This window comes from Lycium barbarum, chromosome 2, assembly GCF_019175385.1.
Source record: "Lycium barbarum isolate Lr01 chromosome 2, ASM1917538v2, whole genome shotgun sequence".
In the NCBI taxonomy this organism is placed as follows: Eukaryota; Viridiplantae; Streptophyta; class Magnoliopsida; order Solanales; family Solanaceae; genus Lycium; species Lycium barbarum.
This window is the reverse complement of record NC_083338.1, coordinates 108,120,267-108,139,123: the sequence shown is the minus strand read 5'-3', so window position 1 is coordinate 108,139,123 and position 18,857 is coordinate 108,120,267. Positions and strand designations below refer to the sequence as shown.

The 18,857-nt window shown below is 34.9% G+C and overlaps 1 protein-coding gene across 1 annotated transcript; it reads right to left on the bottom strand.

The window, feature by feature from the left end:
* Positions 1 to 14,185: 14,185 nt before the first annotated feature.
* On the bottom strand, positions 14,186 to 15,514 carry LOC132626732 (transcription factor bHLH148-like). Its single transcript, XM_060341701.1, has 2 exons — positions 15,358 to 15,514; positions 14,186 to 15,113 (listed from the first exon to the last, which is right to left on the bottom strand). Exon 2 carries the CDS (start codon positions 15,050 to 15,052, stop codon positions 14,363 to 14,365), a length of 690 nt encoding a protein of 229 aa, XP_060197684.1. The 5' UTR covers positions 15,053 to 15,113; positions 15,358 to 15,514; the 3' UTR covers positions 14,186 to 14,362.
* Positions 15,515 to 18,857: the final 3,343 nt, after the last annotated feature.

Below are 18,857 nucleotides of genomic sequence, written 5' to 3'. Positions count from 1 at the left end.
GGAAAGAAGAGAAATCCGGATCATTGTCCTTATTGGCAAAATCGATAGAAAAAAATGGTGGGTCTTTCTTGGGGGGAAAAGCTAGATGAAGATGGAGATATATCCAAGAGAAGGGGTTGATCCAGATGGTGATCAAGGGAAGACACAAATAAAGATATATACTTCCCTTATAGCTAAAAAAAACTCCCTCTACAGATCCTAGATAGGATTCCTTAGAATCTAGTTAGAGTAGAAAATCCACATTGGTCACATTCACTAGGAAAATGACCAGGTTCTCTCTAATTTTATCCATATAATAGTCATTGTATCTAGGTCTCAAAGTATAGTAAAATGATCTGTTGTGTATGGTTGCAACCAAAGGGCTGGAAATGCACTTGTAAAAGTTAATGAAATTCTGTCTTTAAAATCTGTGCCTCAAATTCTGTGATACGAAACGAATGTTTGCAATACTGAGTAATTGATTCTGTTATTTTGTGCACATGTGATTGCCTCAGTGGCCTTGAGTCTAATATTAAAATATTGCTTAAAATGATTCTGAGATTATCTTTTTAATGATGCCAAAAGGGGGAAAATACTTAACTTTGTGTGATGCTTTTTGACTGAATTGCTAACTTGGTTTATCTTGAGAAAATGTGGAATATAAGTTGGATGGAACATGTTACACAGTTGGTGTTTGTCATCATAAAAAAGGGGGGATTTATTGGCATAAATCCATATGTATGTGAAGTTTTGATGATTGACAAAGCAAAGACTTGGAACAAGAAAACCAGCTTATAAGATATGATGAAAGCTGAATTAAAGCAGATGAAGAAATAATAAGTATGTTCCAAGCCAGAAAACACTGTGAATAAACCAGGTCTAGATAGATGTTATAATAAACGTATTCAATGGTTGAGACAAAGATATGAAGGCATTGTGATGAAGTTCCATACATTATAAAAGGTCTGAAGAAGCAGCCAACACAGGATAGTAAGAACAGTTCCAAGGATATGTTCCATTGCTCCATTGCAATAAAGTAGCAGAGACAGATGCACATGAACAAACTAGGTCTAGATATATGTGAGAATGCACATGATTCAGGTTCCTAGCTATGTTCCATCAGATACAGACAAGCATAGAGAAGGAAGTGACCCATCCAATAGTGATTTTCAGTATGCAGCATAGCAGAAATGATTCAATAAATAGAACAACTGGACAAGGAAGTAGAAAGGAGATAGATGACTCAGTGGAAGAAGCAGATCAGTGGATGAAAAAAAAAACAAGTGTGCAAATATGTTCTATACCAAGGAGTCATCATATCCAGAAGGAGGAATGGTCACAGGTCATCATGTGCAGTGGATGAATGACCTAGAAGCGAAGACATTACATGAAGAAGAGCTTAAAGTGATCAGAGGTGAAGTTGACCAGTTACAGACACAAAACTTACAGTTATATGAAATAGGTCTATCAACATGTTCCAGCCAAGATATCAGAAGCAATTCAACGGTAGACGAAGAATTTAAGAGATTGGTGGACATGTTCTATCTCAGACAGTGTAGAGATTCAGAGGCAAACGAACCAGGTGGATGAAACAGGTTCGTGAACATGTTCCAAGGCAAGTCCTACCGCAACTAGGATTTGCAAAATTATGGAAAGAACTTGACGGTCAAGTATGAAAGATTCCTTGTCATATTTATAGGGATTTGTAATGCTTCTACACGAATTAGAAGCAGACTCAACAAGGCAAGAATCCAAATACTACACAAACCCTACTATATGTCATTGACCGACTAGGACAGGATTTTGTGTTCACCGACCTGCAGAGCGACAAGGGCTATATATATCCAGGTCTTTCCTAGTTGAATTTTGCACACCCACAAGGATAATTCAGAATATTGAGCGAAAAAGTTATATCCAAGAGTATTAGATAATCCGGGGTTGCGTCCCTAGTGCCAGAAGGCGGATTGAAGGAGTTGTTCTACTGAATAATGTTTTCCAGTTCTTAAGTCGAGAATATTGTATTAGATTTGGTTTATCAAGTGTATCTATATCAGCTTATTTAGATGCATAAAAAGTAGATACAAAACATTGTAACCTCAAGTAGGAGTTTATTATTTCAAGATAGCTTGCTAGTCAGAGGTTTGGTAGCAAGGCTATTATAGGATTAGGTTGTAGAGTGTGTAACTTAATATGCAGTTGGATCAGTTGTAGTGAAGTTGTTGGGGAAATCCTACATGTCTATAGGTCATGGTTTTTATCACCTTTTGAGCTGAGTGGTTTCCACATAAATGTAGTGTGTCCTTTACTTACATGCAGTTTTATTCCGCAAAGACAATAGCGTAGAACAGGTACAGTAACGTGTTTCATCCTATAAGAGAGAATTGGATATGCATAGGATAGGAAGTAGGTCATGCAACCTAACTGAAGGAAAACGAATGTAAATGGTACAATTGGGTGAGATGAAGCAGAGGTTGCAGATATGGCAAAAGGTTTGAAGGAGTACATAACACGGGATGGTTAGAACTGGTCCACAAACATGTTCTATTGCTCAACAACAGAGACAGAGGAAGACACATGAACACAGATGGTCAACATATGTGTGTCAATACAAAATATAAGTGCAATGAAGAAATCAGATCAGAGCGAGTGAACCATCCACATGTAAGCTCTATCACAAGACAGTTGTAGAGGAGGTAGAGAAAGAAAGAGATGAACACATACTCAGTCCCAGAGTAGTTTAATGAAAGATAGATGAAAATATGACTCGGTTACAGAGTAGTTCACTGAAAAAATAGAACAAACATGTTAACATGTTCTATATCAAAGAGTCATTAGATGCAGTGGATGAATGACACAGTAGTGAGGTGATAATGAAGAGAAGAAAAAGTCAAAGAAGACTCAGACTCAGAAGACAATGTTAAGCAGAAAGAAATTGTTCAACTAATGAGTTTTGCAAACAAAGCACATGAATCAGGTCAACAGATGAACCAGTTCTGCAAACATGTTTCATCACAGAGCAAGAACAAAATCAGAAGTCAAAGAGTGAGTCAAGATTGAAGACATGATTTATTCCAGCAATGAATAAATGCATGTGAAGAAGCCAGACACAGTGAATGACCAGTTGCAAACATAGAGCTGTAAAGATACATGAAACAGGTCTGACAACATGTTCTAGCCAATATCTCAGAAGCAGTTCAAAGGCAGATGCAAAATGAAAGATATTGGTGGAACAAGTATATGAGCATGTTCTATCTCCGACAGTGCAGAGATTCAAAAATGGATGAACCAGGTGGATGAAACGGGTTTGTGAACATGTTCAAGGGCAAGTCCTACAACAATTAGGATTTGCATAATTATGAAAAGAACTTGGCAGTCAAGTATGCAGATTTCCTTGCCATATTTGTTGGGATTAGTAAGCCTCCTACACATACAAGGAACGGACTCAACAAGGCATGAATCTAAGTACTACACAAACCCTATTACATGTCATTGACCAATTAGGAAAGGGTTATGTGTTTGTCGACCTGTGAAGCATTAATTTTATAAATACCAGGTCCTTCCAAGAAGAAGTTTACACACCCACAAAGAGAGAGTTCAAAATATTATGCTGTCAAATGATATATCCAGCATATTCAAGAATCTGGGGTTGCATCCTTAGTGCAAGAAGAAGGATTGAAGGAACTGTTTTACTGTATAATGTTCTCCAGTTCACAAGTCTAGATATCTTGTATTAGGTTTTATATCAAGTTGTATCTTTATCCGCTTATTAAGAAGCATAAAAGTAGATACAAACAATGGCAACTCCAAGTAGGAAGTTTAGTACTTGGAGATAGCTTGCTAAGACAAAGTTTATGATAGTAAGGCTAAAGTTAGGAGTTAGATTATAGAGGTTGTAATTGTAACTTGAAGTTAGCTCATTGTTGTAGTGGAGTTGAGGTAAATCCTGTAGGTCTGTAGGTCGTGGTTTTCATCACCTTTTGATCCGGGTGGTTTCCATGTAAATATCGTGTGTCCTTTACCTTCTTGTATGTTTTTATTCTGCAAACACATTCGTAGAAGAGGTTAGGTAACATGTTCCATCCTATAAGCGAAAATTGTACACTGCATAGGATAGGAATTATCTCGTGCAACCTAACAAGTTCATATTCACATAGATCATATGCCGACATTAGATATATCAAGCACAAAATACTACATGACCACATGGAGATTGAAGATGGTCCAAGATGTTAGAAAATTAAAGTTGCGCACATATCCCAGTTGTCACTTAGGATTCATTGTAAAGGATTGGTTCTTACTTTTAGAAGAATTCAGTCCTGGTATAAGGCATTCGACGAGAAAATATGAGGTGGAAGAAACAAATGTCCTAAGCAAGAACTTGGTCCTTATATATATTAGAGGACATATCATTTTAGAGGTTCCATACAACCTAGCCGCTTATAGAGTTGTAAAGAGTGAAAGGTTAGTCCCCAGCAGACATACTTTCTTAGTCATGCTACCTAGCCATTAAGCAAGCTGCAACTAATGGAAGGTAATTTTCTAGCATTATCCGACTCAGTGAGCCTACAAACCTTGTCGTGCTCGAGGGTGAACTATTGCGAGCTTACAAACCTCGTGTAGCGATCCTTAGTTGTATCAACCCGAAGTTGTAGTGTTAGAACAACATGGAGTTTGTTCTAAGGGGGAAAATTATCAACATAGAAGCAAAGCCCAGAGGGAAGAATTGATCCAGAGTTGAAGAAGATTGGAGGAAGCTGATCAAAGAGCGCATGAAGACATATGACGTTGCTAGTGTTTGTCATCATTAACCAGGGGGAAATTGTTGAGTAGCTGCTAGCTCAATGATATATGATGAGCTTATAATAAAATTTTGATGATTTGTCAAATAATGTACCCAATGATATTTAAGGGAGATATAAGGAAGGCATTTGAAGAATCAGATATTCAAACAAATCTATGAAGGATTCAGTGACGCAGTCACAACATGTGCTTAAGATAGTTGCTTTAAGAATCGGATTCTTAGATTGTATAGGAGTAGCCCGATCCTAACAAATTGAACAAGCACGAGTAGGCAAACTTAGAATTGAAATCAATGAGAAGAGTAATCCAAGGCTATGGTTTCACTAACAATCTTGTTGGGTATTCATTCGAACTGGCTAAGTGATTTATCCAGTTTACTAATTAAGAGGGTTAATATTTCTTTAAGGATCTCTCGAGTCCTTACTAGCCTATTAAAATTACTCTCACGCCAATATGTCTACGGAGGGAGAAGTAAAAAAGACGCATTCATAATTCCTGTAAATTAATTAAGCAAGACAATAATTTGTTGCCCAAGTCCAGTACTCCAGTTTCATGAAATTACTCTATTTAATCCTATTGCAATCATGCATTTCCACTTTGGAGTTCAATTAACAATTCGTAGATAGTATTTTAATGTTAGCTAGGTAGCAAAACAAATAAACTCGGGATTAAATAAGTTAACCAATATGATAAAACACATAAACGTCCATTCAAACATCGAACGTCAACATTCATGTAGCTCCATAACCCTAGAACGAATGAATATTCATGATTCAAGCACGAGCACAAAAATTCACGAATAATAAACGGAACAATGATGAAGTAAAGCAGAAGGAAATAAACTCTATGGTGGGATGCTCCGAAAATTTGCCAAAGATGCCTACATGTCCTATTTAAAGTCTATTTATAAGATACAAAATGACCTATGCTCTAAAATCAAATCCTACAAAAATCAAGAAAATGGACCGGGAGCCATGCCAGGCACGACACATCCAGTGGCAGCTTAAGCCTGCAAAAACTTCTGTGAGGTGTTTTCCATGTGCCAACAATGCGTTTTCTACCCATGGCACCACCTGAAACTCTCCAAAATATGGCTAAGTGTTAGTGCAATCCCGTTGTGTTGCCCGTTCACGACGCCTGTTTACTTTTATGAGCTCAAATCCAATAATTTAAGATCAAAGGTGTGATTAAAGTACCAAGAATCAGCAAGGAAATGATACAAAAGATAGATATTTGTGTCAAATATTAATAATTAACCGAAAAATAAAAAATAATAGTAATTATAACATGTTAAAATACATTTAATTAAAAATATTATACAATCAATGTATATAAATTAAATTAGTTCTTTAATTCAGAAGGTAGATCCCTAAATACCAAAACCTATGAGTAAGGAGAAAAGAAGGTCTTGTGTGTTGCTCGAAGTATGCACCTAAAGTGTGTACTCTCTCTGTCCCAATTTAGGTGATATAGTTTGACTGAACACGAAGTTTAAGAAATAAAAAAAAACTTTCAAATTTTGTAGTCTAAAATAAGCCACAGATATTTGTGTGGTTATAGATCATCTCGTTAAGTGTGAAAGGTAAAATTTAAAGTTAAATTATTACTAAATAAGGAAATGTATCATTCTTTTTGGGACAGACTAAAAAAAAAATGTAAAACGTAAATTGGGACGGAGGTAGTAACGTGTATGGATTTTGTTCTACGTCCGGTGTTGTTCCTGTAATCCAAATTTTCTATACTCTTCTTTCCTTTGAGTATAGTAAAGAATAAAATGGAGAAAGGGGAAAGAAGAAGGAAAGAGGAAGCCTGGTTGAAGAATATTGTAGGGTTGATGTTCAAGTTATTCGGGACAACATGATTTATATGTTTTCTTTTTGCTTTACTTAGACTCGTAAATTGGATCCTTTGGCCATGATACACCCATGATTACTTCAATACTAAATCTTGCTTCTTCTCTCAAATTAGTATATCAGAACATTTGAATTGCATATGAAGTTATTTAAGTTGATCCATAAGGAAATTTATCAAAAGACTTACTTTTTTTTTTAGTTTAATTTCTTTGAAATAGTCATGATAACAGAGAAATTATTTTATTAGCTTAATTGGTATTACACAAATTATAAAAGAACAAACAAACAAATGAAAAAATCTTTTGAGTCACGAGTGGAGCTAGCTTGTGGCAAGAGGATTCGGTTGATTCTTCTATGTCGAAAAATTATATTATTATGTAAATAAGATTAAAATAATTTTTAAAATTATATATAAATTGTTGAATCACATTAACGTAAAAAAAGATTCTAGCTCAGTGGCAAAATGGGGACAAGAACTCTTTTAGGTCACAAATTCAAATTTTAGGTTTGACATTTTAGTAGTTGCTTGAAAATTCCTAGTTCCATCACCGTTTTGAGTTGGTTGAATTAAATTATGACATATTATTTTAGCCAAATTAAACCGTCTATTTTGATCCAAGTAAATATTAAGCAGGTCAGTTTAGCCAATTTATTCATTTTAACTAGCCAAATAAAGCTCAATTTTCCTATTTGACAACTATAGTTCAATTTTACCGAATCTATGAGTGAAGAAATTGGTGTTGAAGAGGACGTTAAGCATATGTTATTAGTAATCTTAATAGTGCGGCAAAGGTTGGGTGTTAGAAAAGTATAAATAGGTCGATGATGGGTAGGCACACCACATGGTAGCCACCAGGGATTTGATTCTATGGTGGAAGCCAACAAAGTTCCAATTTTTGACACAATTCGTGTAATTTATGTTAAAATAGAAATGTAATCACTTTTTGATGGAGCTGTCAAACTTATTTTATTTGACACTACATAAACTTTATAGTATTTCTTTTGGGATTTTAAGTATATATAATATAGATGGGGCCTAACCTAAGGGCCATAGGTCATGTCTACCCATGTGCCCTTGTTAGCTTGCTACTTCGCTTTCTGATTGATCAACAACTTTAATTTAATTTGTGGTTTTCCACTTTGGTAATGGGGTTGAATTAGACATCATGATTAAAACTAATGTTATTGAAGTGTTTTGTCCATTTATCCTTTTTATCTTTTGTGTTAATGAAGTTTTTTCCCCCTCAAGTACACATGAATAAGGTGTTGATTTTATCTTTTTTGCATTAGAATAATCATTCTTATCTTATCTCTTATTTTCATTTTGGATTAATTATATTTAATTTTAATCTCTTTTAAGAAAAAGAGACAGAGAGAAAATAAAAGACTATACCTATTAGACTCGGGGTTCTTATGTTTATAGAAATATTTATTTTTAGTTTAGTTGAAGGAACAGAAATTTGGTGGACGAGTTAATTCAAATGATGAAAACTTGTGGCCTAAACAAAATTTGCCACAACGTAATGTTCTCATGATAACTACTTATAAACGACACTAAAATCAATGTTGATGTACAATTAATAGTTTACTAACTAATATCATCTAATGCTTCTTCAACAACTTAATTAGCTTCTTATTGTTAAAGATATTAGTTCAGAGAAAATTCCAATTTCAAGTTCAGTTTTTATCGAATTTTCTTAATCATACATGCACGTTTAGTTAAATTTATGATATCTATTATATGCTTTCCATAATAAAATAAGAAAATTACGAACCATTTTACCGATTATGAACTTACCTCTAAAACTCATTGTAAGTAAAAGAGCATATTCTTCGGTAACCTATACAACATTGAAAAGGACGTTTTCCAAATGCCACCATGTTAAATGTGGCAACTTACACTTTAAAAGGTCAAACAAGTATAATAGAGGACAATTTGAATTTTACTACTTCAAAAGGCTCAATGAAATAGAAGTCTCTAGTGGTTTGATGTGCCCATTTGACATTCTCCAACTCAAGATTAATGCTCGTCTTGTTACTAACTTACTTGGATACCGGTGTAACTAAATAAACCTAGTTTGTTTATTTATTTTTTCCCACCATTAGAATTCATGTATAATGGCTGTGTTTTTCCCTAAATTCATGAGACAGAAATATGCTTTAGGTAACTTTTTGGTTTTACTCTTTGCTAACTCTTTTTAAGGGATTTAATGGTCTTATTGGTCAGTGGGGAGGTAGCATACTGTCAACAAGTTCAATTGAATTTTTTAGATGTTTGATTAGTCAAAATGTTTTAAAAAATATTTTTTCGGGGAAAATAAGTTTCTTAAAAATGAAAAAAATGGTCCCTAATGGAAGTAGAAACAATAAGTTTTATAAGTCATATCCCTAACTTATTGTCTCTTCCCTACCACCCAACACCATCAACCCTCAACCCTTGGCCTTGACAATCCACCATTCGCCCACTCTCACCCCCACCTTTATAATCATATAAATGCTTTTAAACTAATATTTTTTTACTTACAAAAATAAGTAAAAACCAACTTGATTTTTCAATAAAATATTTTCTAGGGAAACATTTTTTTTCCTGCGGAACACACCCTGTATTCTAATCTTTTTCTCATTTCTCACTAATAAGAGAAAAATTGTTTGAGTAGTATGTTGCTATGTTAGTTATATGATGACTGCAAATTAGACGATAATGGAAATTGGCTAATCTGGAAAACTGTTAGTGTTTAGTCAGTTTGAGATCAAATATCAACTAACCACAGATGTGGACAGTTTTAGTAGCTGTCCTCTTTTCCCGTCTTTAAAGCTGATTCACATCAACCCCAATAGCCAACCAAAATTCCACAAAAGTGCAAGTTCGAAAGCTCTTTCTTCTTTGTCTGTTGGTAGGAAAAACAGATTTAGTTTGCTATGACATGTATTGTGGTCAGTACATAGGGATTGATAAATTAATTAGCTTAGGGAGTTTAATTAAATGGAGAGGCTAATGGTTCTTGTTACCTTCTTTTATAAACGTTGATCGATTAATCAATTGGTACAACTTATTTACCTCTCTCCATTCTGTTGTATTCAGTGTATTCGAAAAGATTTTTGAAGTCTGAAAAGATAGTGATCCGAGAGGAGAGACGCACATGGGAATCTGAATTTGATGTTATTGCTTCTTTTTTTGCATGAAAATAGCTGAATGCGTACTGATCTTACTCTTCATTGCGTCACTTCCTGACTTTATTGTTATTTTACGCACGCTCTCTGTTCTCCTTTGTCCATCTCTCGTATTATCACATTGATCACCTACTTTTCTCTTCCCCAAAAGTAATATGCGATTGAGTATACCCCTAAAAAAGTGGGGTTGAATCAAAATACCCAAAAAAAAAAAACTGTGACAAAAATATTTTTAACGCAGTATTTTACTGCATTAAAATTTTTTTTTATAATGCAGTATTTTATTGCGTTATAGAACTCAGTTAAAAAAAAATTTGGTCAAATTTTTTTTTTTTGCAACACTTAGTGTTTTTTTCATACTTTGACCAATGATTAGTCATGTGTTAAGACTCCGAAACGTCAATATTTTATATAGAACCTGATATTTTTTTCTGCGTATAATAATGTAGGCTCAATACATCAAGGATGCGTAAACGTTCGGAAAGTCATTTTATGGGTTGAAAAGGTGCCCGAAGTAAGTTTTGTTTGAAAACTTTAAGTTTAAGTATTCTATTTTTGTAAGGTTATTTTAGTCAACTTTATATGTCGAGAAAAATAATCAGCTTTATTTTCGAAAATTGATACCACAAAAGTGAAATTGACATTCACAGCTACATTACCCCGGTATTTTTACGTTGAAATCTATTGCGTATCATCATATTATAAGTGAAGAAAATTAAAAACTTCACGCCAATTTGGGGGAATATTGAATAGGATAACAGGTGTTTTCAAAATTTGGCTCGGCCAAAGTGCCTTGTGGCTGTTTGTCCGCGTAGATCTCGAAAAAATACTCATAACCAAAAAAAAAAAATCGCGTAAAACAGACATCCGAGCGCAAAGTTATGACTATCTAAAGTTTGACCACTTTACAACTAGTTTTTCTCCCTATATTTTTTAAGTACGTTTTTATTTAATTGAATTAGATTTATATTCAAAATAAAGTTATGTCTTAATTAAAAAATAACACGCTTAAATCAAAACCTTAAAAAATAAAACACTTAAAACTAAAGTTTCCAAACAAAACTTACTTCGGGTACCTTTTCAACCCCTAAAACGACGATCCGAATGTTTACGTATCCTTGATATATTAAGTCTACATTATAGTACACAGAAAAAAATATCAGGTTCGATATAAAATATTGACATTTCGGAGTCTTGACACACGACTAATCATTGGTCAAAGTATGAAAAAAAACACTAAGTGTTGTGCAAAAAAAAAAAATTATTAAAATAAGATGTTGCAATCTTTTTATGGAAAAAAACACTAAGTGTTGTGCATAAAAAAGATTTATTAAGCGGTCTTTTTATGGAAAAAAAAACTAAGTTTCCTTAAGTGTGTTATTTTTTAATGCGTAACTTTATTTCGAATATGTTGAAAAGAAAAAAAACGCGTAAATCGGACGTCCGAGCGCAAAAAATCTTACTTCAGGCACCTTTTCAACCCCTAAAATGACTATCCGAACGTTTACGTATCCTTGATGTATTGAGCCTACATTATTGTACGCAGAAAAAAATATCAGGCTCTATATAAAATATTGACGTTTCGGAGTCTTAACACACGACTAATCATTGGTCAAAGTATGGAAAAAACACTAAGTTTGCAAAAAAAAAAAAAAAGTTGACCAAATTTTTTTTTACTGGGTTCTAAAACGCAGTATTTTACTACGTTAAAGGACTTAACCGCGCGGTTACGGTTAAGTCCTTTAACGCAGTAAAATACTGCATTAAAGGTACTTTTGTCATAGTTTTTTTTTGGATATTTTGGTTCAACCCCACTTTTTTAGGGGTATTTTGGTTGTGGACGCGATTAAGTTCATATAAAGTTACTGAATTATTTTTTGTAATAAGAAAAGATTACTCAATTTTACTTTAATATCACGAAAATTCACTGACACATATCGCTAACCACTCCTTTATAACTGTCAGGGGTCGTTGGTAGAAGGTATAAATTGGGATATCCCAACACTAATTTTTATATCATGTTTGGTAGGAGGTATAAATTTATCCTGAAATAAATTTATACCTTGTACCAAATATGATACAAAAATTAGTGTTGGGATATCCCAGCTTATACCTTCTTATCCCACTTATACTGGGATTATTTTATACCATTTTTTAGATGATATAAAATAATCCCATTAAATGGATTAAATTAATCCTGAGATTATAATCCCGAGATAATTTCGACTATCTACCAAACGACCCCTCGTAAAAGACCACTGAAAGGTATTGCTGAGCTGAGATATGTAAAATGCAGCACATAGGAAAAGTTCGCATCCCTTTTGTATTGCTGTATATTTGTGGGTGATACTTTCTGCTTATAGGAATTTCACTGGAATCCTCTAAAGTAAATAAAGTAAAACAAATAGTACTCCTTCCTTTACCCTATCTCTTTTTTACATGCCTCAACATGATTAGTCCAAGTCGAAATCGTTACTTTTTATCTGAAGTACTATAGGGTCCATTTGAATGGAACGATTTGTCCTATGCATTTCAAATCATAAATGCAAATCCTTCAATCTGTTTTCTTATATCGAAAAGAAGTTTAAATGAAAATCAAACTAAAATCACAAGATCATTTCAGCTATTTATCACCAATACAGTTCAAATGACACTTGAAAAGCATCCACTATCCAAGCTCACCCTCAACGAAATTCAATAATTGGACAAGAAACATCACCAACTGAAAACTATATAACAAATCCTATCGGTTTCGTGTCTATTATACATAAAACATACTCCTTTCGTTTCAATTTATACGACACTCTTTCCTTTTAATCTTCTAAAAAGAATGACATCTTCCATATTTAGTAACAATTTAACTTCAAATTTATTATTTTATCCTTCATAAAATGATTTAAAGTCATACAAATTTTATGACATCATAAATTTTAAAGTTTTCATTTCTTTCTTAAATTTTGTACCCCGCCAAAGAGTGAGTGTGACTTACTGTAAAAAGTTTCATAATTCATTCAAATAAAGTTTCTATGTAGTGAACCAGCATTTTCCATGTTTCCCGAGATTTCTCCTAGTCAATATGAGTTGCACAATCAAGTTCATTTTGTCTTAGCAGTTAGCCGTAAGCAGGGCTATGAATATTAGGTCAGAAAGTCAGATGCATCACATGTCTCTAATGTGTTAAGAGGCCCCATTTACTAAAGTTGAGTGCACAAGGACACGAAGCCACATGAAGTGCTGCGCTGTTGCTCATTAATTCATTTGTCCTGTTTGCAACTTTACCACCTACTTACATTACATACAGATGGTTCCTGAGGTACAAATATACAGCAAACAATACAAATTTATCTTCTTAGTTGTCCTCGTCACCGAAAATATACAATTCAGTTACTACCTGAGTCATGGATGTGTCATCTTCATAGCACTATCTGACTCTCCAATTAGCTTAAATTTGACAAGAACCAAAAAAGCAGTTTAAACTCAAACTTTTAACTATTTGACACCCGAGAAAATAAGAACCTAACCATAGATGTTTACATTCAATAGGCTTATAACACCAAAAAGCTATTGGAATATACTTGTAGGAGATTATCCCATCACACAACAGTGTCTTGCAATACTTCTTAGGATATAATATCGTTAGGGTCCTTTGGTAGGTAATCAAAATTATTTCGAATTATAATCTTGAAGCTAATTTATCCATCTCTTGAGATTATTTTATATCATCTAATATAAAAGAATCTCAGAATAAATGGGATAAGAAGCGATATCCCATCTTTTAAGTTGAAATGCATTTTATACCTTATTTAGTACAAGGTATAAATTTATTCTGAAATAAATTTATATATTCTATCAAATATGATACAAAAAATTAGTGTTAGAATATCTCAATTTATACCATCCACCGAACGATCCCTTACAGAACAATTATGTATCAACAGGCTCAGATATACATATACACGTGTTTATATCAGATGACCAGTGGAGCGAGGCCTTAACCTAGTAACTAAAGGCAAGAGTGAACTATAAAAACACACATGAACTATTACTTATTTACGAATTTCACATTTCAATTATTAATTATTTTCTTTTTTTACTTGAACTATTATTCTTTTTCCTATCTGAACTATCACTATTTATATATTAAAACACACCTAATTGAGTAGATGATAATAATTTAAATAATAAAAGAAAATAACTGATAATTAATCTAATCAGCTTCGAAATGTGTTTTAATACATGATAATAGTTCAAAAAGAAAAAAGGACCAGCTAATAGTTTGGAAAAAAATGATTAGTTCAAATGTGTTTTTTGACGATTAACTCTTAAACCAATGAGTCAATCAACAATCTCTCAATTCCAAAACAATTAGGACACACACTTCATTCTAAATCCACAAAATAATTAGTGCGTTATATTAACTGATAATCCAATTAATATGTTCCCAAAAACACTTGAAAAGGGTAGAAGAAATATATGTAACAGAGGAATATTCATATTTCATAGAAAGGGAGAAGAAGAAAATTAGACAAAAATATAAAAACCAAGAAAACGATAAATGATCAACTAGGTGGAGGCTGGCTCGCAGTAGTAGTACTAGAGGTTGAAGCACCAGAAAGGAGATCAGCTAAAGCACTCATAGCTCGAATTTGCATCTCAAGAGCCGCAATATAATCAGTTGCTTCATCAAGAATCACAGGCAATGGTTGTTTCCTACAACCAGGAACAAGCCTTCCTAAAACTCTCGCTTTTTTCTGAAAAGCCGGTAAATTCTTAGTTTTCAGCTTCAATATCCCAACTCTGGGCTTTCTAGTTATCCGGCTTGTAGTACACGAAGCAGCCACTTTCTGGCGCTTGGCGTGTTTCTTCATGAACTTGAGCTTGAGCCTGTTTGTAAGTATAGCTCGGCTCCACCTGGATCGTCCTTTAGCTGTAACAGCAAGGACTCGGTCAGCCACTTCTCGTACGGCTCGACCCCCTTTTGGAGCTGTGGGTGCTGGTGGACTGATTCGAACTTCACGGAGTGCTTTGAGTAGCTTTGATGAGTAAACTTGTTGTTGAGCTTGTGTTTTCCATTCAGTAGTAGTACTGCTCGGAGTATTATCACTGTTATTGTTATTGTTGTTGTTGCTGCTCTGAGTTTGATTTCTCAAACTTTTCTTAATTTTTTTTCTCCTTGATATTACTCTGTTAGATGACGTTACAGGATTCGAGATCACCGTTGATGACATCTCTACAACCATTGGTTCCATCAGATTCACCAAATCGATCGAATATCTATCCAATTTGAGCTTTGAAGAAGAAGATGATGACCTGTAGATTCAGTCACATGAATAGACAGACATCAGAAAGGAAGGCACTCAAACCAATTCAGATTCAAAGACAGATACGAACGAATCAGTAAAATTCGAGTCAGATTCGTAATTAGTGGATAAATTAAACACAGATAATTAGGATTAACACAAGAAAATCACATGACAAAGCAAGAGATCAATTGTTAAATGCATTTAAACTACATAGAAAGGGATTATGAACTGTTAAAGCCACTGATTATTACCTGAAGAAGAAGAAGAAGAAAAGGATTACAAGGGGAAAATTATTTCTTCAGATTTGATCAACTGTAGAAAGAGAGAGAGAGAGGGGAAGATAAAAGAGAGATGGGGGGCTAATTAAGGGGAATATCACGGGAAAGCACGTATTGGCCCTCTTTAAAAGAAGCAGCAGAGGATGTATGTGGGTAGGCGTGATTTGCCCTTTTCACTTTTTTCTTTTTTCTTTCACATGGTTAATCTGGAATTAACTTTGTCGTTGCGATTTTTATCGTAAGAATTAATTGAAAATTAGTAAAAACAATAATTGGCTTGCTATAGTAAAAGTAAGTTAACATTGATAATATATTTACATTGTTTGTCGATATGACTTAAATCCATAACTTTATAGTGACCCTAGAAGGAATAGGTGAAGAAATTTTGTGTTATATCCGGTAATTCTTTATAATATTCAATTTGAATTCGAAACTTCCTATTTGTGAAAAAATAAAACAAGGGGGGTTGTCTAATATCTTTCTCATGAATCATGATAAAATTTTTATCTCTCTAAATAGAAATTAAAATTGAATTATAGGAAAGAAAGAATAAAAACAAAAAACAAAAAAGAAAAAAGGAAGAAAAAAACAAGACATCCCTCCATTTGATTTCATATCATGTCTTGGTTTGATTATACACAAAGTTTATGAATATAAAAATCTTAAGCTAAAGGCGTATATAGCATATTAAAACACTTTGAATATTTGTTTCACTTAAAATTATAAAAACTCTTTAGGAAAACCACCCTCTGAGAATGGCCATACTCGCACCCCAAGTCACAGACCCACCACCCTCAATGCCCCCTGAGCCTCCATATCCACCCGATAACACTTCTAATATGGAGGAGGACGAAACTAGTAAACTGTCTTACAATCAGATGTTACAAGACAAGGTTCCTACCTTGAACAACACTTACAACTTGCAAAACTTCAATGAAGACAGACAAAGTGTGTTTGAAATTTATGATGACCCTATCACCCTCTCACCAGATGAGAAAAAAGAATCTACCACCCTTGGAGATTCTCATTGAACATAAAAGTGCTCGGAAGGAAAACCTCTCATGCTTACTTGAGGGGTAAACTCATAGAGCTATTGAAACCTTTAGAAGCTCTAATACGAATCGACCTTGGGTGGAAATTCTTCATTGTCAAATTCAATCAAGAAGTTAACATGGAGAAAGCACTCCACGATGGACCTTGGATTATCATAGGGAGCTTCTTGTCAGTAAGACGATTAATCCCTGACTTTGTTTCGGAGGAAGCATTCATATCGTGCTTTGCAATTTGGATAAGACTATCTTAACTGCCCATATAATTCTACGATAAAATTATTCATGAAAAAGTGGGGAAAAGGATTGGTATGCTGCTATAAATTGATACTTGCACCTCGTCCACCTTGATGGGATGTTATTTTAGAATTTGTATCGAAGTTCCTCTTGACCAACCTGTCAAAACAACTGTTACAGTTAGGCGTCACAAAACAGGAGATAGTTTATGAGGGGGAGGGCATTATGTGCAAGGGGTGTGGGAGGATTGGCTATAATCTAGGGAAATGCCCCCACCAATTATGCCATACCCCAACCGACTACCCTGAAACTTCTAATAAAAGAAACTAATCATGAACATGACCAGTGGTAGACAATCATTTTTCCTAGAAGAAGAAAGCAACAAGTACCTAAAAATGAATCTGACCAAACAAGAACCAAAGCAAGAAGATAAACGAACAGTCTAGGTAAAAACTTTCGATGTCCTTACAGGTAAGATCCTTAACTCTACTACTTTTAACTCCAATAGAAAAAATTACGTTGATGCTAACACTTCCAATGTCGATCTTGATCATAATAGACACAACAACCTCATGAACACTAATGAATAGCCCAAACACTGGTCTGGGCAAAGGAAACAACAGTCACAATCTTGGTGAGCCAAGGCCCAAAGAGAAAACAACTCCCCCCCCTCCCCCCACTCTCCTAATGACCGACACACTTCTAATACTAACAAGACGCTAGGCAAAAAACTTTTGCACATCCAAACGATAATAAGCCAAGTCAAACACACGCCCACACAGGGGCCACACTCCCTAAAAGGATCCAACTAGATCATTTCAGAGGAGGGGCCCATTAAGGGCCATATGCTTCCCCCTAATTTTCAGACCTACGACCTCCGCTTCTCTCTCACTTGAACAGTGCCAGCGCAGGCTCCCCTCTATTAGCTATCGTTACACCATATCAGATGATATGACAACCATTATTGTTTCAACGGGATCTCTTAGTCTGGTAATAAGATGGAGACCCAAGCTTTAATCCACACTCTACCGTCTAAAATCTCCATCCCTATCTAGATTGATAATACGTTCATCTCCTATGGATCAGAGCCCAGACCCACAATCGATGACCCAACCACCTGCATTAACGTATATGACGGTGCCCTAGCGCAGCATCACAGGTCGTCATCTTAGATGGAACGATCATTGAAGGGTCAATCGCTTACCTTCAATCTAAACATTAGGAACCAACCGCTGGTAGTGATAGTCCAAAGCCTTTTGCTTTTGGCACATGTGATCAAGAAGGGTATGATTCAAGCTCTTGCCAGGTATGGGCTACAAGATCTTCTACAATCTCAAGTGTAATGGAAACATGGAAACAATGTCACCTTAGGACATCAACAATATGCTAAGCCAAGTGAGTCAAACAATTCCCTTTTTTCCGGTACTGACATCGAAACTACTCCCATTGGACCCTATGTTCATCCCATGGACACATGCACCCCAACAAACCCACAGTACTCAGGAGCAAACCCCCATATCGATGCCCCTAGTACAAGAAGAAATCCTAGGAAAGGGAAACATGACGCTAGAGGAACTGTGAATGAGCAACAGGGAGCTGAGAAAACTTCTACAGTAGTATGGAGCCCCAACACCGATACCTATCCAACAAGGATTTATCGCGTCTAGAGTGATTCTCAACCCGACTTTTAAGCAAAAAGGGTAAAACCTAGCGAAGAAGGGGAAGGACAAACCGCACCCTAAAAAGATGATGAATATCATAATCTGGAATGTGTGAGGCGTTAACAACGCGGGGTTTCATAGACACTGTAAAGCCATGGTTAAGATGCACAGGCCTTCTATGCTCATGCTACTTCAAATTCGAATGGCAGATCATAAAGAGCTCACATAAGCTTTTAATTTATCTAGCCAGATCCAATTTGCTACTGGAGGCATAGTATGATGTAGAAGGACGATATTCTCAAGCTTGAGGACATCTCCATAACACCTCATGGTGTCCATGTGATGATCAAGGTAATTGACTCTCATATTTCTTGGTTATTCATTGTTGTTTATGCTAGTAATGAATTTTTTAGTAGGAAGAACCTCTGGAAAAATGTCACGACCCATTTCAGGATCGCGCGGGCACTTATCATTCCCACCTCGGTAGACAAACCCTTAACTCAAAACAAAATAATTTGCAAGCAAA

What these genes read in the sequence shown, in the direction of transcription:
- LOC132626732 (XM_060341701.1), bottom strand. Translation starts at nt 15,052, where the DNA reads ATGGAACCAATGGTTGTAGAGATGTCATCAACGGTGATCTCGAATCCT.